The sequence below is a fragment of the Lagenorhynchus albirostris genome, chromosome 6, assembly GCF_949774975.1.
Source record: "Lagenorhynchus albirostris chromosome 6, mLagAlb1.1, whole genome shotgun sequence".
NCBI lineage: Eukaryota > Metazoa > Chordata > Mammalia > Artiodactyla > Delphinidae > Lagenorhynchus > Lagenorhynchus albirostris.
The window spans coordinates 11435953-11461025 of record NC_083100.1 but is presented as its reverse complement, the minus strand read 5'-3'; the positions used below and the strand labels follow the sequence as shown (position 1 = coordinate 11461025).

Here is a 25073-nt window from a genome sequence, read left to right as displayed (position 1 = left end):
AATAGCTCTTATCTCTTACTACACATTAAAATCCCCAGGAACTGCTAAATAAGAACCACGTCCAGGTCCCATCCCTGTGGTTCTGATTTAATTGCCTGGAGGAGGGCCCTGGATACTAGCAGATCGTTAAAGCGCCCCAGATTAATTCTAACGTGCAACAGGATTAAGAACCACTGATCTAGGAAAATTATTGATATAAATAAGATTTCAAAGAAGAATTTTACTTAAGAGGGGTAAAAGTCTCAGTGTACTTAAACAAATGGACAGATAAGTATTAGACATAGATTTTTAAATATCTGATATGCTTACTATAAATCACTCATATACATCAAAGAATTAGAGCCCTACGCAGTGTTACAGCTATAAGCGATCTGAGACGGATCCAGACCAAACTCATATTCTTGACAGTTCCAGCTATTTAATATTCTGGCATCTGAATCATCCCAGCAAAATACCAAACACAGAGCAGACTCTTAGGAAGTGTCTTGTTGAATTATTTGAAGATGATAAAGTAGCATGATTTACTTTTTAAAAAAAATTGAAGTATAGTCGATTTACAATATTATATTGGTTTCAGGTGTACAACATAGTGATTCAATATTTTTGTAGATTATACTCCATATAAAGTTATTACAAAAAATGGCTATATTTCTCTCTGCTGTACCATATATCCTTGCTGCTTATTTATTTTATACAGAGTAGCTCATGTCCCTTATCCCCTACCCCTGTCTCTCTTCCCTCCCCCTTTTTGAGTGCTAGACATCTAAGATGAACTTAGTTTCTTCTTTACAGTTTGTTTAAATGAGTGAAGTTTTCTCATATTTACCTCTGTGAGAGTGGAGAAAAAGTATGAAAAATGTATTATTATATTATTATTATATGGTCATCCAAGATTTCAGTAACGGGGGGAGGGGATATTTACATCTTTGTAAACAATTAATTGCTATTATGTATTCACAGGTCCCAGTGGTCCCCCTGGAGCCCCTGGAAGTCCTGGTACGTACATGTTTCTCAGGATACCAATAGACACGCTATTAAATGGAAAACACACTGCTCTCTAGTGAGTCTACCGTATTTACATAAGACAAATGTTTCTTTCATTGATATACAAGTGTTTCCAACTTCTTAATCGTTAACTTTGTGACCTGCAGGGGAAAAGGGAGTGGAAACTGGGAAACTGACACAAAGTAATAGAGAAATGCTCTTTTTTACTTCTCAGTAGTTTTAACTAAGTGTAAGACAGTAACTTCAGTGTAAGGAGCAGAAGGCTTGAAACTCAGAAGAGGCACAGAGCTAGAAAAACAATAATTTTATGGCAACTAGTTTGCTTAAAATGATAGTTTTCATAGTGTATCACAAATTGCCTAAAGACACATAGATTACAGCTGTTGTGTAAAGTTTTAATTTTAAAAATATATTGTTTGTGGTACATAGACAATTCTGTGAAGTGGAAAAAATATCCGTGAGTCATTTGAGTGGTTGCCTATTGAGAGAGGAAGAATAGGATCAAGGATGGTTAAAGGTCAATCACCGTAGCCTCAGTTATAACTGTCATACCATAATGTGTCATTTTGTAAAGGAGACAAAACTAAGAACAAAATAGCAAAGATTTGGTAAGCCCTGCCATTGACTATATTTTTCTCTGTACTATGCTGTATATTTAAACTATTTCATAATTTTGAAAATGAATTAAAATTAAACAGACTGAAGAACTACATGTATATTATAATCCTATTGCAAAAGAAAAAGATCAATGGATAAATATTATGTGTTCTTGCATATGCGTGGAAAAATATATGCCAAACTCTTAACAGCGGGTATTTCTTGAAGTTGAAATGATGCAAAAGGGGATTTTAAAGGTCTGACCAAATATTAAGAAAGACTTCCTTCCAAGTAATGAATAGAATGGTTTTAAAAGCCAGCAAGTGAAAATTAAAAAGCTCTAAAACAGATGTCAATCCGAAGGATTATTAGCCTTTAGGCCAAAATCTTCAAGCTCAATAATCAGAAATAATCGGATATTACCCCCACTGGTTTCTCAGCAGAGATTCTTAACTATGAGGCAGAGATTTGAGACTACCCTTCTCACATCCGGGTCATTTTAGAAGGGACAGAAGAAGGGGGTTTTGTATCACCTGGCATGGCTTCTCCCCCAGGAGATGCCTGCCTCCCCCAGGGTACCCTTTAATATAACTAAGACGATTGGCAAGAATAAGGTCCAATTACAATTTTCTCTCTTTCTCATTGGAGGCCCTGAAAGATAGGCATCTTTTAGTCTCTAATAAAAAGAATTTATAAAATAACATATACTGAAGAATTTCTCCTGAAGTCCTTTTGAATCAAGAGACTACAGTGCATCCCAACCTCTGTTTCAGCCCCTTGTAATAAGTCACATAAATTATCTTCTTGAAATGGAATGGTCTGAGCTCTGCTGTATTGTGATAGTTTAACAAGGCCACAGATAAGGGACATCAGATAATTCACTTTTATATGCTCTATATACTTTTCAATTGTACAAATTTTATAAGAATATATCACTTTTTGCAATTGAAAAACAAATGTATATTAATCAGGGAAACATCTAAAAAACAATAAATGATTATTTTCTCCAAGGGTCATCAAGGCCTGGCCTCCAAGGAGCCCCTGGAGTACCAGGAGCAAAAGGAAGTAAAGGCGAGCGAGGACCCCCAGGAAAGAGCGCAGTGGGGCTTCCCGGGTCCCCTGGCTGTCCTGGTTCACCAGGCCCTACAGGGTTGCCAGGACCTCCAGGACCACCAGGTAAAGATGCCCTTTTGCGTACGTTGCCCGGTGACAGAGATGTGCCCATCGGGGGCGATGAACCTTACACGCAGCTTGGCCATCAGTGTGGACCGTAGGAGTTATGTTTCCACTGGAGTTTCATTTTATTAACTATCTGTGGAAGCAGCTACGGTGGCAGGGCTACTTTGCAAGCGCAGCCCAGTGTTAGCCTGAGTTCCCACAGAGGGTGGAGCAGGAAACAGGAACAAGGGGAGAGAAGCAGGGAAGGAATGACCATTATCAAGTTGGCCTAGGCCAAGCGCAACTGCTCATTCAGTCCCTGGAGACTATCTTCCAAGAAGCTGTATAACTTCGTCTCAGGATAATCTTTCCTGGGGAGACAAAGAGGCAAGAATTTCCCCACCAGACCCTATTTCGCATGGGTCAAAGTTGTGCCCCACAGGACGGGACTAACACCCTACCATCCCCACCCACATCCCCCCACAGACACACACTTCCAGGCTGTGTTGGCATGGCTCCTGGGGCGTCCTGGGGCTTGTCCTCAGCAGGGAACCCCCGGGACAGGAGGCTAGAGGTGTGCAACATGGACCAGAGCAAGATGCTGCCAGGAAAAGTGGGTCAGAAACCACAGAGCTGCAGCCCAGAGGCTCTGAAGCGGTACCTGGAAGTTCTGATGAAGTTATCCTTTTCTCTCCACCCCCTGATAGAGCCACTTAGCATTCTGTATGTGGCTGATAGGGATATAGAACCTCAGGAACATACAGATCGCTCTATATATTTTTACATGCCTTTCCTGGCAGGTTCCTGGGAGGTCTTGTGTTTTATACCCAACCCTCCTACTAGCCTTAAGAATCTTCCATGCATCAGTGATATTTTTAAGAAAGGAGGAAACATTATTTATAGACAATATAATTATAAACATAGAAAATTAAAAAGAATAATCTGGAAAACTCTTAGTAGTAATAAAATAATTCAGTTAAGTGTCTAGTTATATGAGCAATATTAAAAATAAAGGGAGTTCCCTGGTGTTCTAGTAGTTAGGATTCGGCACTTCCACTGCCGTGGCCTGGGTTCAATCCCTTGTCGGGGAACTAAGATCCCAGAAGCAGCGCATCATGGCCTAAATAAATAAATAAATAAATGAATAAAAGTTTTCCTTTAGGCTAACAACAATCTAAGGAATTATCCTATTAACAGAAGACAATGTCTAAGAACAAGCTGTTAAGCTATGGAGTGGATCTATGGAAAACTAAGCAAAGCAAAACTCAACAAAAATACTTTACTGTATATCAGGGGTTTGAACAACTTCTAGCCCTCCAAGTCTTTCTCCAGGTGTAGGTTTTGTGTCCTCATTTTATCGATGACAAGCCTGATACGCACAGCTCACAAAGCTCAGGGTAGATCAGCTCCCGCTTCAAAGGCACCATGCTCCCTCGCCCTTCAGAGACTGTTCTTGTTTCTTACCCTTTCTTCTCTAAGCAACACCTATCTGTCCTTCCTGTTGGAGCTTCAAAGTCCTGCAGAAAGTTTTCACTGAGCCCACCTACCTCTTATAACACTCAGGTTTATCCTGATCATAGAATTTTCCACATTGCTTGTCTGAGTCAGTTTCCCCTATAAGACTCAAAGCTCTTTGAGGTCAAGGAGTGTCTCATTTACTCTTTGAAGCCCAGCATACAGCATGGGGGCTGGAACATTGTAGGTACTCAAATATTTGTTGAGTTAAATATGAAATGAATATGAAAGTGTATAAGTATCTACAAATGTATAAATGTAAAAGTATACATGAGTCTACGTTAAGTATAAAAGTGCCATAAGATTTTACTTTTTTTCCTATTTTTTAAATTCAGTTTGTTTTATTGAAGTATAATTGATGTACAACATTATATTAGTTTCAGGGGTACAACATATTGATTCAATATTTGTATATATTATGAAATGATCATCACAGTGTCTAGTTAGTGTCTGTCACCATACGTAGTTACAATTTTTCTCTTGTGATGAGAACTTCTAAGACCTATTCTCTTAGCAACTTTCAAATATGCAATACAGTATTATTAACTATAGTTACCATGCTGTATATTTCATCCCTATGATGTATTTGTTTTATAAGTGGAAGTAGATTTTACTGTTCAGAGATAACTACCCATTCAACTTAAAGACACAGATAACTGGATCACAAAATAAGCATTCTTTCATAAAGGAACAGACATAATATAACACATACATATTCCATCCAAATTAAATGTTTCCACTGTTACCTGTTGCTCTGAAATTGGGGGAAGCTATAGGTATTGTTTGTACATATTTAGTTTCATCAGCATTGCCTTCAACCTATATTGGAAATGGCAAGACCAAAAATTAGATCATAGAACACAACAATTTGAGAGAATTAACTATTGACCGTACCATTATAATAGCAGATGTATGTGGAAGACTGGGAACAGCTTTCTTGAAAAGCTGCTTTAAGAATGACAAACTCGGGCTTCCCTGGTGGCGCAGTGGTTGAGAGTCCACCTGCCGATGCAGGGGACACGGGTTCGTGCCCTGGTCTGGGAAGATCCCACATGCCGCTGAGCGGCGAGGCCCGTGAGTCATGGCCACTGAGCCTGCGCATCTAGAGCCTGTGCTCCGCAACGGGAGAGGCCACAACAGTGAGAGGCCCCCGTACCGCAAAAAAAACAAAAACAAAAACAAAAAACTAGCTTTGGTGTTTTCTCTTTGTAGGTGGTATTGTTCTTCGCAGAGGTCCCCCTGGAGTTGGTGGACCTCCAGGCCATACAGGGTCTCCAGGAATCCCGGGAGTCGATGGGCCCAAAGGTTCGTTCAATCAGTGATGTTTCTCAACTAGAATAAGCCATTCTCATCATCTTTATTATCACTGATTTTATATTTCCCTGAGACAACAATGACCCCAAAATAGCAGACAGTCAGAGACGGCTTCTTTTCCAAAAGGATTACCTAACGGTATTTATTTATCTGGAAATGAATCATTTATTTAGCACCTGTGCAATGAATCATTGGCTCTTCCTAGAATGTGGGTTGTAGCCTGCACTCGAGGAGAGAAACACTGAAATAGTAAATATTTAATACTAGGCTCTTGGGATTTCCTCTCTCAGAACGCAAAAAATAAGGTCAGATAAAGTAAGCAGGTATAATAGATGAATGATGTTTTTATTAATATGTACAATGTCCTAAATGATTTTCAATACATGAAAATATTTTTAGGCGTAACGAATGATCGTGTGGTTCGAAAATATGTCCTTTCTAAGGACTCGGCATGGGTTTGTGAGTGATGCAAGTGTGTTCTCATTGCAGGGGAGCCAGGCCTTTTGTGCACACAGTGTCCTTGTGTCCCGGGGCCTCCAGGCCCCCCAGGATTGCCGGGGTTAGATGGCGTAAAAGGATTCCCAGGTACAGACAATTTGCACACAAGTATCTTTTCAAGTACCGAAAGGGTCGATTCATTGGGCAGGAAAAAAAGGCATCAGACTGCTAGATGTCAGGATGTGGTTTATATGAATTTAGAGGGAGACTTTCAGAAACACACTCTGTTAACCTAAAGTAAGCCAAAAATCCCATAAAAGCTGGCATTTCCCCTTATTCCGTCTTAGTTGCTGAACTCTAGCAAACCACTGTGTTATCCAGGAATTGTAAACTCACTTTTCTACAGGGGACCAGCTGGTAACTCGGAGGAGTGAAGCAGCCATACCAAACACAAACCACGTTTTTCTTCCATAAAGAAATAAGCCCCTGGGACTTCCCTGGCAGTCCAGTGGTTCAGACTCTGGGCTTCCACTGCAGGGGGTGAGGGTTCGATCCCTGGTTGGGGAATTAAGATCCTGCAGGCTGAGAGACGTGGCCAAAAAAAAAAAAAAAAAAAAAAAAATGCAAGAAACTGTCTCCCATTCTTTTTTTCAAGAGACATGACCCTTCTCAGTCTAATTTTTCATGTGCCCCCTTTTGATATCATCATGGGCACATGCACTATTTCACATTATTCTTAACCGTACAAGCACGATAACAAAGTTCACCCATGGCCCCAGTGCCGGGGAAGATAGGGAGTGGTGAGGACTTCAGTAAACTGAAGGGGCTCCGCGGTAAATGGGAAGGTGCCACGAGGCGCTCAACTCCAGCCTGTTGTTACTTGGCAGCCTTTTAGGCTCTGTGCTAATAAATCTTCCAATCTTTCACGGGAAGAATAACATTGGGATTTTTTTATCTGAAATCTCATGTTTTAAAAAATATTAGCCATCAACTTTTGAAGGAAAAAACATTTCATAGGCCAGTATCCTGAGGACTAAATAAAGCGTATGTCGCTTCCCTTGTCGACCTCTGTGCCAGGCCAGACCGCTCCACCTCAGCACTGTTGCTCCAGGCTGGCTCTGCCTCTGCTCTCCTACCTTCCCCTTCCCTGGTCATAGAAATGACCATGGACAAGGCCTTGAAGTAGAAAAAAGTCTCTATTTTATTAGTTGGGTTCCTCTGCCCCTGTGCCACTCTGCTGGCCACCCAGGGCCTTCACGTGGTATCACACACCATCTAGGTTCTGCCATTAGCACCTTGGTCTATAGACACCATCCTCAAATGATTTCTCATTAACTAATAAGAGCTCTCAAGGTATGGAGCCCTTGCTCAGTGCCCTAGGCATGGTTCTAGATGTCTTCTGTGCCTCCATCCCTTAGTCCTCATGTCAACCCTAGAGCTAAGTGTTACATTAACCCCATTGAACAGATGAGGAAGCTGAGGTATCAGATGACATAGCTAATAAGCGGTAGAGCCTGACTCCAGTCCAGACACTCTCCTCTGGAGACATGCTCCCGCCTTCTACACTGGAACCCCTTAATTGCTGTACCAGGTGCTGCCCTTTGAGCCAAGTTAATCCAAAGCTCTACCTTTGGAGCTAAGAGCATGTTTGCATGTTACCACCATCCAGTAGACATTTGCATTGACACAGAGTCTTTGGGGAGGCTTGGTCTCAGTCCAAAGAAGAAAGGCTCACGCTCGCAGCTGCGAGCACTGTGGCCAGCCAGTAGAGGACATGCATTGGGGCAGGGATCCTTTGTCACCCTCAAATCCTACCCACTTCTTCATGAAGGCCTTAGTTGCTTTGCAGTCACTGCCCCCTGACTCCCTGAGACAAGCCTGACGGGAAAGGATGGGGCAAAGAACAGGGGGCAGTGTTTTTCATACAGCTCCTATTTGAGGCCCAAGTCTCTGGGGGAAATGTTAAAACAAAAACTAAAAGGAAGGGAGGAAGGTAAAGAACAAAAGGAAAGCCATCATAATTTTCCTACATCCCCAGAGCGATCTCTGGCCCAAGGCTAGTGATGCAGGCGGGCAGCTCACTGCTGCTAACCAACCAGTCGCATTGCTGTATTTTCCTTGGTTTTCCTACATTTGAGGTACTACAAGTGTAGCTCAAAGAGATACATAAGCAGTAAAACTGTTTGGATTACTATACAAAACATTCTCCTGGCTTAAATCTTGCAAAAAAAAAACCTGAATAAACATTTGTTAATAAACTGACCTGAGATCCGTCCAAAAGATCCTCTAAAGGGATCCTCTTTACAGAGATAGTTAAATAGAGGAAGTATAAAATCATACAGTAAAACGCAATTTGGCAAGCGATATACAAAGCCTCAGAAAGATTTGTACCTGTTTGGACCTGCAGTTACACTTTTAGCAATTTATTGTAAAGGAAATCTTTGGATAAATCTGCAGAAATAAATATCCAGAGGTATTTATCATAGCATTGTTTACAACAACTAAAGTTGAATAAGACAATCTAAATGTCCAAACATAGCTGTTAGCTGAATGAATGATGGTTCACCCATACAATAGGCTACCATGCAGCCATTTAAAGGGAAGCTATAAGTCCATATTTATTGACATATGTACAGTATGATTCCAAAAAAGTGTATCATGAGTCCTATGCATTTATGGATATAAAATTTTATGAGTAATGCACATGAAAATTTTAGCAAATACTGTCTTCTGGTGGTAGATTTATGCATGTTTTTTTTTGAATTTTATTTTATTTTATTTTTATACAGCAAGTTCTTATTAGTTATCTATTTTATACATATTAGTGTATATATGTCAATTCCAGTCTCCCAATTCATCACACCACCACTGCCCCCGTATGTGTGATTTTTATTCTCTTCTTTCTGTATTTTTTTTTACAATGAACACCCATTACTTTTATCATTAGAAGAAAACAATGTGTCTCCTTAAAATGATAAAGACAAGAATTTTAGGAAGCTAAAATTTAAGAGTTCTTGTTTTGAATGTTCTCTCTTATTCCAGTTATTTACTCCCATTCTTACCTGGCACTGTGTGTTTTAATAAAGAACTTTTCTTTCTTCAGAAGAAGACATCCTATTTTCTTCACATACTGCATTACCCTGGCTGTTCAGAGTTTGTGTTCAATGTATACTTAATAATTTACTGCTTTCAGGAAGACAAGGAGCAGCTGGCATTAAAGGAATCCCAGGGTGCCCAGGAAGTGCTGGTCTTCCAGGATTTCCGGTAAGATTTCATGGTTTTAAAGCTTTATTTACTTTCAATTTGGAAAATGGAGCCCTCTGGAAACATGGTTGCGCCCCATATAGGTTGTCAGTTTGGTGCCTGGCAAGGAGCACTTAATAGTAAAGCACTTAGTAGATACTTGTTGGTTGAATGAATAAATGAATGATGTGTGAAAGAATAAGTGAATGAATTAATGAATTTATAATCATTTCAAATGGTATCAGAGACAGAAGCTGATCAGTGGCTGCCTGGGGCTGAGGCTGGGAACAGGGATGGACTGCAGATAGATTTGCGGGAATTTGGAGGAATGGTGGAAACATCCTAACACTGGATGGTGGTGATTGTGGCATGAATGTGTAAATTTACTAAAAATCATTGAATTGTATTCTTACAAAAGATTCATTTTATAATATGTAAATTATACATCAATAAAGTTGTTAAAAATTTAAATCAGAAAGTTATACTTGGATAAATATATTTAAATCAAATTATCCATAGACACATATTGAAATTTACCAGTATTCTAACATAATCTGAATTATGATGAAGGTTGTATCATATTGAATTATATTATTGTATATATATTGCATTGAATTACACTAATTGAATTTTTTTTATAGTTTTGGAAGAAAAAAATAAAGCCAAAAAGCTTGAAATTTTACTTATGGGCCAAAGAAAGGGTCGGGAAAAAAAAATTCATGTTCATTAAAATTGAAAAGTTCTTATTGACATTTTTTAATATTGACACAAGAACTGTACCCAAATGCAAGGTAGACTCATTTTTGTACCACCCTAGGGATTCCCGGGTGATCAGGGTCATCCAGGACTTAAAGGAGAAAAAGGTGAAGCATCTCGGCCAGAGAGACAAGTGGGTGCCCCAGGGGATCCAGGGCTCCGAGGACATCCTGGAAGAAAGGGCTTGGATGGAATTCCTGGAACTCCGGGAGTAAAAGGATTACCAGGACCTAAGGGAGAACCGGTTGGTATCTAGACACTTTTTTCAAATTACCCTCCCTCTGAATGAAGGGTTCTAAAGTTAAGACATCAGATGATTTCTTTTCAAAAAATTGTTGGCCATTCAGCACAGTTCATCCCTTTAACTGCAGGATGAGGCATCTTCAAATGAGCAGTAATAACCCAAACAAATATTTATAGTATTTTGACAAAAACAAATAGCACTCCATGGTTTTTTTAGCCCATAGAAAATTCTACATTGATAATGACCTTGTTTCATACACAAGTTACAATTCCACATTTGTATCAAATGAGTTTATAGGGAAGTTCAGAAAATGATTAATAATGGAAAGTTTTAGTCAACGTTTGGGGGACAATGTTCATTCTTTTAAGTAAAAATAAATGCATAAGAGGACAGAATATTTAGGGTTTTGTCATTTGGGTAAATGTTTTGTCATTTACCGTATTTAAGTTTATATAATTCTGTCTCTTCATGGGATGGAATCTCTCATACGTTCAAGTGAGAGGTTCCTACCAGGATCTTTTTTTTTTTTTAGCATCTTTATTGGAGTATAATTGCTTTAAAATGGTGTGTTAGTTTCTGCTTTATAACACAGGGAATCAGCTACACATATACATATATCCTCATATCTCCTCCCTCTTGCATCTCCCTCCCACCCTCCCTATCCCACCCCTCCAGGTGGTCACAAAGCACCGAGCTGATCTCCCTGTGCTATGCAGCTGCTTCCCACTAGCTACCTAGTTTACATTTGGTAGTATATATAAGTCCATGCCACTCTCTCACTTCGTCCCCAGAATCTGTTTTTAAATGTCATAGAGGCAGAGGCCGAGAACCTATCGCATGTATCTGAGAAGTTTGCAAGGCATGCTGCCCAGCCTGTTTTATAAAATCCCAGTTTCTCCCAGGGTTAATCAGTGTCGTCCAATACAAAGGGTTTCACCTCAAGCAGAGAAACTCGTCAAACAAATTTAAAGATTCACTCACAGACCCTTTAGTATGAGAATATGAATGGTGACTCCCCAGGTTGTGGATATGATATGCAGACTTTCCTAAACCTTTTAACTACAAAACGCTTTTTGAGTGGAAGCAGCTAGCAGGGCCAATGTTTCAGACTCTCTTTGGCAAACTGTCAGCGGCCCCTCCAGAGTGGCAGTTATCCTTAAAGAGGGCTGGAGCTGGGAACTCTTTTGGTCTGATATCAAGACAGTTCACGTGATGCTTCCATTTGCATCGCCCTAATTTTTTTTATTAGTTCCAGTAAAGAAGTCCCAGAGAGTAAGAGAAAATCAAGGAACTGATTTGAGTCTTACACCCTGCAATTATGAAAGAAGGATTACTCAGTCCCGCATTGACACTAAACAATGAAGAATTCCGTCAAATTTATTATCTGGGGCCATGTTGGAGAAGAAGGGGAACTTCGATTATTTTGTCAAATTCAACTTCTTTAAAATAAACAATTCATTTTCAAAGTGACAGACTATGGAATTAACAACAAAAAATATTTTATAAGGAAAAAATTACTATAGATAGAATATCTCCTTTGTAATGAAAATACCTGGTGAAAAACCAATCAAATTAAAGTTGGCTGTACTGGTTTTATTTTAGAAACGTGCCAGTAACATGAATGTCACCTCTAATGCCATTTGAGTTGTTGGCCAACTTGAGCTAAGTTTTTGGGGCTGTTGTCATATGTGGCATCCCATTGTAGGACACCTTAAGTGGGACTCAAGAGAGTTAATGAAATGTTGCTGGATTCCAAAGGGCAAAACAACAGACATCATTCAGTGCTCTTATTTTAGGAACAATGCCCTTCAGGTAACAACTGCTTTTTAATTCAAGATCTTCTCCATGACAACCTAACTGGTATTCCTATTCACGGTGAGGTTAGCCTGTGTAAAGGGATACTGGACGAATCACTATCCAAACATATTTCTATTGATACAGGCCCTGAGGGGGGAGAAGGGAGACCAGGGTCTTCCAGGGGATCCTGGCATCCCTGGGTCCCCAGGACCTGCAGGACCGGCTGGACCATCAGACTATGGACCTTGGGGAGAGCCTGGTCCAAAGGGCACCCAAGGACTTCCTGGAGCCCCTGGACCACCTGGAGAAGCCGGTTGGTTAGTTTTCTTTCCAGTCCTGTTTTCCTGTGGAGTGGGTTGATGGTTCCTAGCACTAGTGAAACTCCCTCAAGACTAATGAATAGAAACATGCTTCTAGTAAATAGACGATGTCAACTTGTAGACACTGGGAAATAACATGTAGGATATGGTAGAGATAATCCTTTTTTTCCCTGTTAGTGAGCAGTACAGCTGATATTTCCTAGGAATACTGGAAATTTCATTACTGATATAAATACACGGAGTGAATAGATCCTAAGAGATGAGTGGAAGTTAGCTACGATAAACAAAGGGAAGGCAAAAACCTATAGGATTGATCTTGAGAAGCCTTTTCCTGGGCCCAGGGCCCACTCATGTTATTGCAAATTTGTTCTTTTTGATTCATAACCTCATAAATGGTTTCTAAATAAAACTTCAAAGTATCTAAGACAAATGAAGAAAAGTTGTCTTGATAATAAAGTCCCGTTAATTTGGGGATCCACGTATACTGAACGTACTTGCGGGATTCAGGAGGGATCTGAACCTCAATGTTTATCTGTGGTGGAGAACGTGGCGAAAGATGAGAATTTCACGTTACTGACAGTGTTAAACAAATAATGTTACCATGGTCGTTTTTTACTTCTAAAATCACTTTAGAGACCCAAAAAACCACTGGTCTCCAAAGCTTTTTATAGCCTCCATCACCAGGAATAAAATTTTGAGTGCAGTATCCCCAGTAGTATTCACGTACAGGTGACCCTCAGATAACGCGGGAGTTAGGACGGGCAACCCTCTACGTGTATAACTTAGAGTCAGCCCTCCTATGTGTGGTTCCTCCGTATCTGTAGTTCATGTAGTACTCTAGTATTTACTATTGAAAAAATCCGCGAATGAGTGAACCCTCGTGGTTCAAACTTGTGTTGTTCAAGGGTCACCAGTATATTATAAATTGTATGCATGCATTTCTGTCCACACACATATGTAAATCTTATTTTGTGATTATTCATACATGTGTGTTTTTTTCTGCACCTTACCTTTGAGGCTGCTATTCTAATCCAGGGATTGGCAAACCATGGCAGACCTCAGTCTCAATCCAGCCCACCTCCCACTCATGTATAGTTCCCAAGCTAAGAATGGTTTTTATATTTTTAAATGATTGGGAAAAAACCTTTTGAATAATATTTTGTGACATGTAAAAATTATATAAAATTCAAGTTTCAGTGTCTATATAGTTGTATTGGCACACAGCTATGCTCATTTATTTACAGATTGTTCCTGGCTACTCTCACACTAGGATAACAGAGTTGAGTAATTGCAACAGAGAACCACCTGGGCCATAAAGTCTAAATTATTTACTATCTGGTCCTTTACTGAAAAAGTTTACTCAGCCCTCTTCTAATCCATCTTCAAATCTTCTTCTGTTCTTTCTAAATGTGAATTTTTAGTGAAGGACTCCACTGTCATAAAATATATTATTACCAAATTTTCCCCATCACATTACTGTAAACTTATTCTTTCTATAAATATATGAATATATGGACAATACTGATCACTAACATGTTTTTAATATTGGCCACTGTGGTCAGAATGTTATCTCAAATCTTTACCAGTGACACAGGCATTATTTTCTCAACACATGAGGAACTTATGTTAAAAAACATGCCCGGGCTTCCCTGGTGGCGCAGTGGTTGAGAGTCCGCCTGCCGATACAGGGGACGCGGGTTCATGCCCCGATCCGGGATGATCCCACATGCCGCGGAGCGGCTAGGACCGTGAGCCATGGCCGCTGAGCCTGCGCGTCCGGAGCCTGTGCTCTGCAACGGGAGAGGCCACAACAGTGAGAGGCCCGCGTACCACAAAAAAAAAAAAAAAAAAAAGCAGGGCCAAGAATCAAGCCCAGATCAACTTGTTAGGCCTCACTTCATGTTTTGTCCAATAAACCATACTGCCTTCCTGTGAAAACTAGTCACCCAATAAATAAATATCCTACTAGTATTCACCAGCAGTTAGGCTGAATTCCATATTATCAATATTTTTAAAAATAGGCTCTCTTTTAATAGACCAGCATGTTGGGCTCTTAATTAAAACAAGGCTTAGACAATAGTAGATGAGCTGGTCATCTTTAAGCCAGTTTTGAAGCCTATGGAAGCAGATTAGTTTTTATATTCCTTAGGGTATGTTTATGAACCCCTTATAATTGTGTTTTTCCCTTCTGAAGAAAGAAAAGCTTCAATATGCACACCAATCTTATGATGCAAATTTTCTTAAGGTCCTAAGGGAGAAATCGGTGTTTTGACACCAGTTCCAGGGCCCCCAGGACCTCCTGGAGCCCCAGGCCGTGCTGGCCCCCAAGGTCCACCTGGTGAGTATCCCTTTGCCACATCTGGTACATGGCATCAGATGGCACCCTGACTCTCCTAGTTATAACTCTCCCATTCTAAGGAAAGCATATAGTCACTGGCTCCAAAAAAAACAGTGCAGGCCAGAAGGGACAAGCCAACAGACAGGAGACTTGCTGTTGTCCTATGAGGTTCCCCAGATTATTCCTGTTAGTACTTCTGATTCCAAAACAGAATCTCTACCATTACTTAAGAGGAGTTGGAATGCAGAACAATCTGCATGTATTTTTGGTGGAGGAGCAAGGAATGTGGGCTGGTATTTAATCAGGACAGTTCCCACAGCTTCTTCATTTGAAAACTTACCTTCTTTGCCAACATCGTCTAAAACTTAACTTTGCATTGATGGAGGGAGACATATAGTTCAAGATATCGAGAATATTTCTTTTTAGGAGTTAAATTATATTTTCAAAATTATTTGCACCTCCTAATGATTAGCTCATTGCATAGAAAGGGGGAGGAAGGTGGGGTTATTATTTCTTAATTTTCAAAAAGATCTGGGATGACCGAGAAACAAACATTTTGTTTTAAGGCAAGATAAAGGGAAGGCACTGATGTAAATGTATGCATGTTTTTAAGGTATCCCTGGATCCACAGGAAAATGTGATCTGGGTCTTCCTGGGCCCGATGGTGAACCAGGAATTCCAGGAATCGGATTCCCTGGGCCTCCTGGACCTAAGGGTAAATTTTAAAAAGTTTTTAAACGTAAGGTTCATTGTGGATATTTATAAAATATAAATGCGTATAATGAATAATATAGGAAATATCCATTTAATCCTTTAAAATGATGTTTTCCACCAGTCTTAAATGGGAAAGAAACCTTACAATAATTTTAGCGAAAAAGGGAGAATTCACATTGATTTATGCAATCTCATCGCAGTCGTATTTTTTAAAGTACATAAAAAAAACCATAAGGAAATTCACTAAAACGCTAATAGTGATGCTTCTTGATTGTGGGATTAGGAGGAATTTATTCTTCTTAATAAATGCCTGTACTTTGTACTTTTACACATTTCTTCACCTTATACATTTCTTTTATAATAAAAAAAAACTGTTAAATCACAGATAGCTGATCTCCCTATATACTCCCAAATAAATTATGGAAGTTATTTTCCTTTAGGGAAAAATGCTGTTTCTCATCAAAGCGGGAAAACACTCCAAAGAAATCCAGATGCTAAGAACTCAAACAGTAACCTGAGGCTCCCTGCTGACACATACATCAAAGTCCTGTCCAGGATGGCATATGAGTCATCTCAGTCCCTGCGATGTCCCATAGAACTTCAGATTTTATGATAATTTCATGTTTGTTTCAATATTGTTGAAAGTGCTTATCCCAATATAATCCATTTTTTGGTGCTTCAACTCTTACATTAATATGTCAGCAATGTTTATCACCCATCAGTTCTGCCCAAATATAGGAATATTGATCTCAGTTTATGAGTATTTGAAATAGAAAACATAGTCACATTTCTCACATGGTCCCAAGAATGGCTTTGACTCCAGTTTCTTAGATTTCTTCCCAGTGATCTTGAAGTAATGCAACCTGGCCCATGTTTTAGCCAAGTGCTTCATGGACCCTGCCTTGAGACATTGCATCCTAGCTTGTCACCCTATGGATTTGCCTTCTGGAAGGAGACTGTAAACTATGGGAAACAGAACTAGCATAAGGGCTTCTTGAAAGTGGAGATTCAGAATTTCCCAGTTGAACCTAATAAATCCCATGAAATAACTGTGAATTTAAAATTGGTCAAATTAGGGACTTCCCTGGTCGTCCAGTGGGTAAGACTCTGTGTTTCCAATGCATGGGGCCTGGGTTCTATCCCTTGTCGGGGAGCTAGATCCCACATGCATGCCGCAACTAAGAAGCCCACATGCCACAACTATGAGCCCACATGCCACAAAGAAGATCCCACGTGCCGCAACTAACACCCGACACGGCTAAAATAAATAAATAAATGAAACTGGTCAAATTAGGGGCACAAAGGAACTCTTTGAACGCAGCCTTGCTCTACCAGGCTTTCCTCTTTTGAACCACAGACCGGAGAAAAAGATGTGTGTTAACTCCTTTCTCAACTCTCCTACTATAAATGCGTAAAAGAGAAGTTAATGTTCAGTGGCTATTATAGAGCTTTAGAAAGTAATTCTCTTGAGCAACCCAGGTTAAGAAAGGCTACCTGGATGCTGGAAATGCTTTATATCTCGATCTGGGTCATGCTTGAGTAGATATATAGACACATTTAAAAATTCATTTGGCTGTACACAGTATGCAAAATACACTTTTTAAAAAAGGCACCCAAATGGTCATTCGGTATCAGTGGTTTAAAGAATTGCTCAATCAAACTTTAGTGGTGCTAAACAACAAGAGTGGAGAAGGTAATTTTTTAAACTGGGAACCAATTTAATCTGATTTGGAATTGACTTTTTTAAAGTGCTAATTTAGCGGTTGGCATTCTCATCATTTAAACTTTCATAAAAATATCTAAGAGCTACTGTTCAGAATCTTTTAAGACCTGTCTTACAACCTTTGTTATCTTTTTCTCTGTAGGAGACCGAGGTTTTCCAGGAACAAAAGGATCACCAGGCTGTCCTGGAGAAATGGGAAAGCCAGGGTTACCTGGAAAGCCAGGCCTCCCAGGAGTCAAGGTCTTTGAGAATTAAAATTCAGACTGATAATTGGGGAGGGGAGGGGAGGGGCAGTTACAGTCAGTCAGTTAGGATGCTTTGTGTGTAGAAATTGTCAATATATTTGTAGATGATGAAGATGCCGACTTTTTTAAAAGTTTCTCTGAACCATCACTCCCCTTTAGAAAGGAGAATAGAAGGTGTAAGAAGACCAATTTGCCTCTCTATTTCTTCCTTAATCTTCAGAAACATTCAGAGTACTTAAAATGGGAAAACTCTAGAAACAGACGTGGATATCTATGAGAAAAACTATCAAAAGGAGAGACATCTAGACTGTTTACAGAAAATTCCAGTCTTCTTAAAAAGTGGAGGCTATGAAGAATTACTAAGCACAGTTTTATTTAAAAAGTCAGCAACTACAATTGAAAAAGGAAAGTGGATGGAATGGTGGTGACTGTACAAAAGGGACATAGAACCTCCATCACGGAGACGTTATTTTCACCTAAATAGCCCTAAAGACCGGTCAATAGTCGATAAGGATTTGAAAGCATGATACAGTAAAACTAACGTAATTTCTGTGCTATAGGGAGAACCAGGGCTAGCCATGCCTGGAGAGCCAGGAGCACCAGGTTTGCCAGGAGAAAGAGGCAACTCTGGGGAAAAGGGAGAAAGTGGACTCCCTGGACTTCCAGGTCTCCCTGGAATTCCAGGAACTGGAGGGCTTGATGGACCACGAGGTAAAATAGCAAGTGTGATTGCTTTTCTCCACTGTGAGCTCAGCTAAAATGCTGCAGATTGAATGTGTAGGTGCTCTAGGGGTGAAGAACTCTTCTCAAACTTCCAGCTCAATAAATTGAACGTGCGAGCCTTAATTAACTTTCCATTCAAATTTCCATTCCATTGCTGCCCTACCTTTGTTCCCTCTTTCTTCCTTTCTTCCTTCTTTCCTTTTTAATGAGTGTCCTCTCTATAAGACATATCAATGGTATTAACTCTAAGTTCGATTCAGGAGGGAAAGTTATAAGAGAATGACTGGGATAGCAATACTAGGACCTTGAGTTTTGCCACCCGATTGTATTCTTGGACTCTATTTTGCAGGGGATCCAGGGCAGCCTGGACCACCTGGAGAAAGAGGCCCCCCAGGAAGGTGCAAAGAAAGTCTCAGTGGAGCTCAAGGACTTCCAGGCTTAAATGGATTGAAAGGGCAACAAGGTAGGGGGAGGCCCTTGAAACCAGTCACCAGGCGGGCAGATGACATGGGACTCCTGCTTTGAGTTTTGCTGCTTAACATGAGAACTATCCGATAACAAGTCCTGACCACTGTTCAATGGGAAAAGTGATTTCAGAAACAAAAACCTGTTGTCACAAACTTGTTGCAGTGAATACCAACTATAGAGTAAGAGACCTGAAGTTACTACAGTAAGATTGGTTTGTGTCTTGTATGCAAGAAAATATGAACAATGAAGATATATACAGATGTATACTTACATATATATATATACACATAAAAACTCTCAAATAACTTTTATCTTTAATACTTTCATAGGTATATTAAAGTGGTAAATGTATCCTTATTATTGAAACAGAGTGAATGTATGCAAAGGTATATGTTCACAAGTTACAAACTAAAATACATAGATGGTTGCTTTACAAGCAACATAAAAGAAAGGGTATGAAAGTAAATCTAAATTATGAAAGCTAGGCGGTCATGGGAAGCTTACTATCTTTTTCGCTCCTCTCAGCCAGATCTGTGAACTGTTTCTGGGTAAAAAATCCTTTAGAACTCGCCTATTATACTTCTTATACGTTCACAAACAAAATTTTGGCCAAGAAGTTAATTGTTGTAGTGGTGCTGCTATTGTTTCTAGAAGCAGCTGGTGGCTTGCCGCCACGTGAGTGGCTCTGTATGAATTCTGCCGGTTAAAGACCGCGCCACGGTCAGAAAGTGCATTCCCAAGATGTGCCTGCAGGACTAGAAAATAAATCTAAATTCTGCACTATCATTACTTCATGAATCATTGAAACACAGAGTGTTAAATCCAGAAGGGATCTTAGAATTTTACAAAAGGGGACCTAAATCTATCAATTAGAAAAGTCTGTGGTTTGCCCACAATCACAGAGCTAAATATTTACAGCCATAAAATATATCTGGAGTTGGTGTGGAAAGCAATCGTGCGTTCATTCATTCATTCATTCATATATAGGCAGAAGAGGCGAAACGGGGCCAAAGGGAGACCCAGGTATTCCAGGCTTGGATAGGTCAGGATTTCCTGGAGAACCTGGACCACCAGGAATGCCGGGTCATCGAGGGGAGATGGGACCACCTGGTACAAAAGGATATCCAGGAAATCCAGGATTTTTAGGGCCACCAGGTACACTTTATGTGCTTTTGTTTTTCTTCTTCTCTGTTCTTCCACATATTCCTTTTAAGGTAGCTGTGTAAACTAGAGACCCGCATAGGCTTTTGACTCTAAGCTTCTCTTTCATTTAGTATAAGTTTTTCTTCTGAGTTATTTGCAAGGAGCCAGAGGGCTGGGAACTGGTGGTAGTGGGATGGTCAAATTTCACAATTACCCACAATATGACTATTTTTGCTGTATAATCTTGTTAATATATTACTAGTGAAATGTATTTGCTAGTATTTTGTTGAAATTTTTTGCATCCATATTTATAAGGGATACTTACTGGTCTGTTTTCTTGTGATGTCTTTGTCTGGTTTTGGTATCAGGGTAATGCTATCTTATTGAACAAGATGAAAAGTGTTTCCTCCTCTTGTATTTTCTAGAAGAGTTTGTGAAGAATTGATATTCTTTAAATATTTGATAGAGTTCACCAGTGAAGTCACCTGGGGCTTGGATTTTCTTTGAGAGAAGTTTTAAAATTACTAATTCAGTCTCTTTACTTCTTATAGATCTATCCAGATTTTCTGTTTCTTCTTGAGTCAATTTTGGTAATCTGTGCCTCTTCTAAGAATTGGATTTTCTGGCCTGTCATTGTTCATAGTATTCCCTTATAATTCTTTTATTTCATCACTTATTATGGTTTATATGTTTGGGGGAGAATATTTCAATAGTCTTCTCATGGCATAAGGACCTCACTGGTCTCTCCTCCAGAGAAGAGTCCAGAATAAGAACTTAATCTGCTAATTAACCTTTCATTTATATTATTGAGCTACTATCATATGTCATCACTGTTCCAGACCCTAGAGACACATTGGTGGATAAGACTCCACCTCGAACAATGGGGAACACGATAACAAACACATTTAAGACCTAAGTTCATCTAGCGACAAATGCTATGAAGAAAGTAAAATAAGGGAATATAACAAAGTTATTGATCAAGGGTTGGGACGAGGGAATGCTCCAAACCTTCAGCATATTTTCTCCTCATCCACAAGTGTGATTTGCTACCAACTTCCACATCCACGATGTAAAAAAAGACCATTTACTGACCCATCCCTAGACGAGTGGGATTTTTTTCCTGTTTACAGAAACCATTTTTTCAACACTCTTTCTCTCTTTCTAAGTATAATTCATTTTATTTTATGGAGTATTTCACTTTTCTCATTCTTTACAGCATGTGCTGCCTTGTGTTAATTTGTTTCCATAGGTGAAAAAGGAACGATTGGGATGATGGGGGTTCCCGGAAACATTGGCCCTCCGGGGCCTCCTGGGAAGCCAGGCACCCTGGGACAGAGGGGTAAGTGATAGAATATCTTTCCAGCTATCAGGAGGCATGAACAATGTTCATTTAATTAGCAGAAAAATAAATTATATTTTATTCTTTGAGGAGAAAGTAGTTCTGAGAAAACCTTATATTTGATTTTGCAGTTTTCTGTATTCCTTTGTCCCTTTTGAATAGTCATATTTTCTCCCTACAGGCTTAGACAACTACCCTCATGTGGCTGCCTGTTTGGGGGCAACTATTTATCAAGTTCTCAGCCCTGTTAACCTTTTTTGGTTTATCTGTCTTGTTTTGTTTTATGGTAAGCACTGTTAACTTTTGAATCCTCATGAACTTGTAAAGAATTAAGGAACTGATGTTGTTACATCTGTCTCTTAGGGAGCTTTGGAATTCCAGGAGTAAAAGGCGAGAGAGGAGCCCCAGGTGCCAAAGGGGAACAAGGAGATAAAGGAATTCCAGGGCCTCCTGGAATATTACGCTTAGTCGGGGACAAAGGGGAACCAGGACTCAAAGGTACAAACGTTCTTACGTTTAGAACCAGAACATCAGAGCTGATTCTGGGACTAAGAAATTATCCAGGAAAATCCCTTTAGTTGACATAAGAGAACAGTGAGGACCAGGGTTTAATTTCGCCCAGGCTCACAAAGCCAGTTGGTGACTGAGTTGGACTAGAACTGGGTTTTGTGTGCCTTGAACAGTAATATGTTGCCTCCTTAAATCGTAACTTTTTATTTCCAAGTTAATTCTTCATTTTGGTCCGCTGTCTTTAAATTTTCACTAGCCAATCTTTAAATTCTAAGCCTCAAAGCCCCCTTTTGCCAACTATGGTGAAAATTAAACCTTTAGAAAATTCCACATAAAAAACTTCCCTGGCTGGAGTAGAAAACTCCACCCCAAATTCAACTCTATTCTATCAGCTGCTAGGGTGAATTTTTCTGATTGCATCTAAAAACTGCTTCTTACACTCAGAATCCTTTGGAGAATAATTACTAAAGAGAAAATATGTTTTGATTACAAATCAGTGCCTTAAAAATGCTGTTATTTGGGCTTCCCTGGTGGCGGAGTGGTTGAGAGGCCGCCTGCTGATGCAGGGGACACGAGTTCGTGCCCCGGTCCGGGAAGATCCCACGTGCCGTGGAGCGGCTGGGACCGTGAGCCATGGCCACTGAGCCTGCGCGTCCGGAGCCTGTGCTCCGCAACGGGAGAGGCCACAACAGTGAGAGGCCTGCATACCGCAAAAAACAAAACAAACAAGCAAACAAAAAAAACAAAACAATGCTGTTATTTGTTAGCTATAGCTGTTAAGCTCAAATTCAAACCCATTCAAATTATTTCAAGTTATTTAAGTACTTTGTATGACAGGCTTTTTTATATGATCAATACAGCCAATATCAAATCAAAATTTAAGGTTTGCCTTGCGGTCTTCCTGATCCAGCCTAACCCCAAGTAACTTTAATAAAACAAAGGAATTCTGGGTAAAATTAAATGTTTGTAGATCAAACTTCTATAGCAGGGAAGAATAAAAGAAAAATGTGTTTGTAGTTGCAAAACCATATCAAGTTTTGAATAATTTGTAATCAACTTTGAGAAGTTAGATTGTAAGATTTGCTTTAAAAATTCTGGATAGAGTTCTGTAGACCAGGCTGGCAAGACTGAATAGCTGTCTTTCCCAGAATTAGGAGGGACTTCACAGAGGTGACATTGGAGCAGGGTTCTGGAGAGTGATTGAATCCAGCTAATTTGCTAACTTAAAAAAGGATAATCAGGGACTTCTCTGGTGGTCCAGTGGTTAAGAATCCAATCTGCCTTCCAACACAGGGGATGCGAGTTTGATCCCTGGTCGGGAACTAAGATCCCATATGCCGAGTGGCAACTAAGCCCGCATGCCACAACTAGAGAGAAGCCCATGAGCCGCAACGAAGATCCCGCGTGCCGCAGCTAAAACCCAATGCAGCCAAATAAATAAATAAGTAAATATTTTTTAAAAAATAAATAAAAATAAAATAGCCATTCTGGCCTTTTGCTATTCCTCAAATGGGCCAAACTTTAAAAATAAATAAATAAAAGGATAATCACTGGGAAAAGAATCAGATTTTTTTCTATAAAGGAAAATTAACAAGTAAAGAAAGGCCTTTTGGGTAGTCCCCCTTTAATCTGCTGTCAAAGGGATGGTTTAGTTCTGGGTACAAACAGAAGACTGCATTACATTTTTAATAATAGAATAGAAAGTAGTGTGAATTTTATAAAATTCTGCTAGAACTGGTCTAAGTCAAGATGTAAAAAAAAAAAAATACTGGCCCAAGTGTCCAGTCTTCATAAACTGTCAGACACCACTTCACTGGGTTATTCTAGATGATTTAGGTAGTGTTGCAAACATTTTGAAAAAAAATATGAATAGCATATCTGTGCCTACATAAACTAAAATTTGACTCTAACATCATGAATGCACAATGGGTACTAATTTACAATTAAAGAATTGTTTCTGTAAAATATATAGGGACATATGCTATTTTTATGCTTCTAGCAAAGTACAAGGTGCATGGAAGCTCTCCTACATGTTTCCTTTTGGCTTTTCAAACCCACAACCAAGGAGCAGAGATAGAACCACAACAACAACAAAAGATCATACTATCTAGGCCTCTCTAATTTCTATATGATTCATTTTTCGTCTGAGTTTCTGACTTAAAGACATCCACTGCAAATGTGGAAGAGCTATTGAAGGTATGAAAAGCAAAGTCGTCCTCTCCTCAAGGAGTCTGCATGGAAGATTTAGACATATGTACAAAAAGGTAAAGAATAATACAAAAGAACTGTTATGCTATTTTAGCAAAGACCTGTGAAGCCCTTCCCACATGCAGGTACTGTTCCAAGCTTTACAAATATTGACTCATTTAATTCTCACAACAACCCTAGGAGTAGGTTATTGCTGTCATCCCATTTTATAGATGGGAAATGGAAAGGTCACATTCCTCAGTGTCACTCTGATAGGAAGTGCAGAGATGGACCTCACACTGATGTTGTTGGTTCCAAAGTCCATACTCAGCCTTCTCACTGTGCTGCCAGCTGGGTACCACTGGCAGTGAGCCTTGTGGGACATGAGCAAAGCAGAAAACACCTCAACCAGGGTAGTCAAAGAAGCCTCCATGAGCACAGGGAACTATATTCAGTATCCTGTAATAAACTATAATGGAAAATAATATGAAAAAGAACTTATACATGTACAACTGAATCACTTTGCTGTACAGCAGAAATAACACAACATTGTACGTCAACTATACTTCAATAAAATAAATTTTAAAAAAGAGAAGCCTCCATGAAGAAGGATTTAAATTATGAGTAGGTTTCAGATGAGCAAGGGATACTCTTGGCTTAAAATCTTTCCAAGTCTCCCCTTGCTTTAAGAATTCAGGTTTCTGGGCTTCCCTGGTGGCGCAGTGGTTGAGAGTCCGCCTGCCAATGCAGGGGACACGGGTTCGTGCCCCGGTCCAGGAAGATCCCACATGCCGTGGAGCGGCTGGGCCCGTGAGCCATGGCCGCTGAGCCTGCACATCCGGAGCCTGTGCTCCGTAATGGGAGAGGCCACAACAGTGAGAGGCCCGCGTACCGCAAAAAAAAAAAAAAAAAGAATTCAGGTTTCTTTGACTGGCATCCAGGTTTCTTTATCACTTGCCCTTTGCCTAATTCTCCAGCCACATGACCTTTATTTACTTAGCAATTATTTTTTAGTACCTATGACTAGACATTTTTACTATGTCCTGAAGACACAGAGGTGAACAAAGCAGAGGTAGCATTCTGGTCGTGAGGAAACTTACAGCTTAGTAAGGGAAAGAAACAATAATGTCTCTGTAAACAATTTATATCCAGGGCCAGGTAGTAAATATCTTAGGCTTTGTGGACCACATATGACACCTGTTGCATATTCTTCTTTTGTGTGTGTTTGTCTGTTTACAGCCCATTAAAAATAGGAAAAGCATCCTTAGCTCTCCAGCCATGCAACATCAAGCCAAG

At 39.8% G+C, this 25073-nt stretch overlaps 1 protein-coding gene across 1 annotated transcript in view; it reads left to right on the top strand.

The window, feature by feature from the left end:
- COL4A3 (collagen type IV alpha 3 chain) overlaps positions 1–25073 on the top strand; it is a 134964-nt gene that overhangs the window by 83974 nt on the left and 25917 nt on the right. The window contains exons 20-34 of the mRNA XM_060151254.1: positions 961–996; positions 2614–2778; positions 5488–5580; positions 6079–6174; positions 9221–9291; positions 10088–10270; positions 12212–12380; positions 14633–14725; positions 15339–15440; positions 17305–17402; positions 17968–18118; positions 18480–18593; positions 19586–19753; positions 20991–21080; positions 21444–21578. Of these exons, the coding sequence (XP_060007237.1) occupies positions 961–996; positions 2614–2778; positions 5488–5580; positions 6079–6174; positions 9221–9291; positions 10088–10270; positions 12212–12380; positions 14633–14725; positions 15339–15440; positions 17305–17402; positions 17968–18118; positions 18480–18593; positions 19586–19753; positions 20991–21080; positions 21444–21578 (1764 nt within the window). The remainder of the gene's footprint in view (positions 1–960; positions 997–2613; positions 2779–5487; positions 5581–6078; positions 6175–9220; positions 9292–10087; positions 10271–12211; positions 12381–14632; positions 14726–15338; positions 15441–17304; positions 17403–17967; positions 18119–18479; positions 18594–19585; positions 19754–20990; positions 21081–21443; positions 21579–25073) is intronic.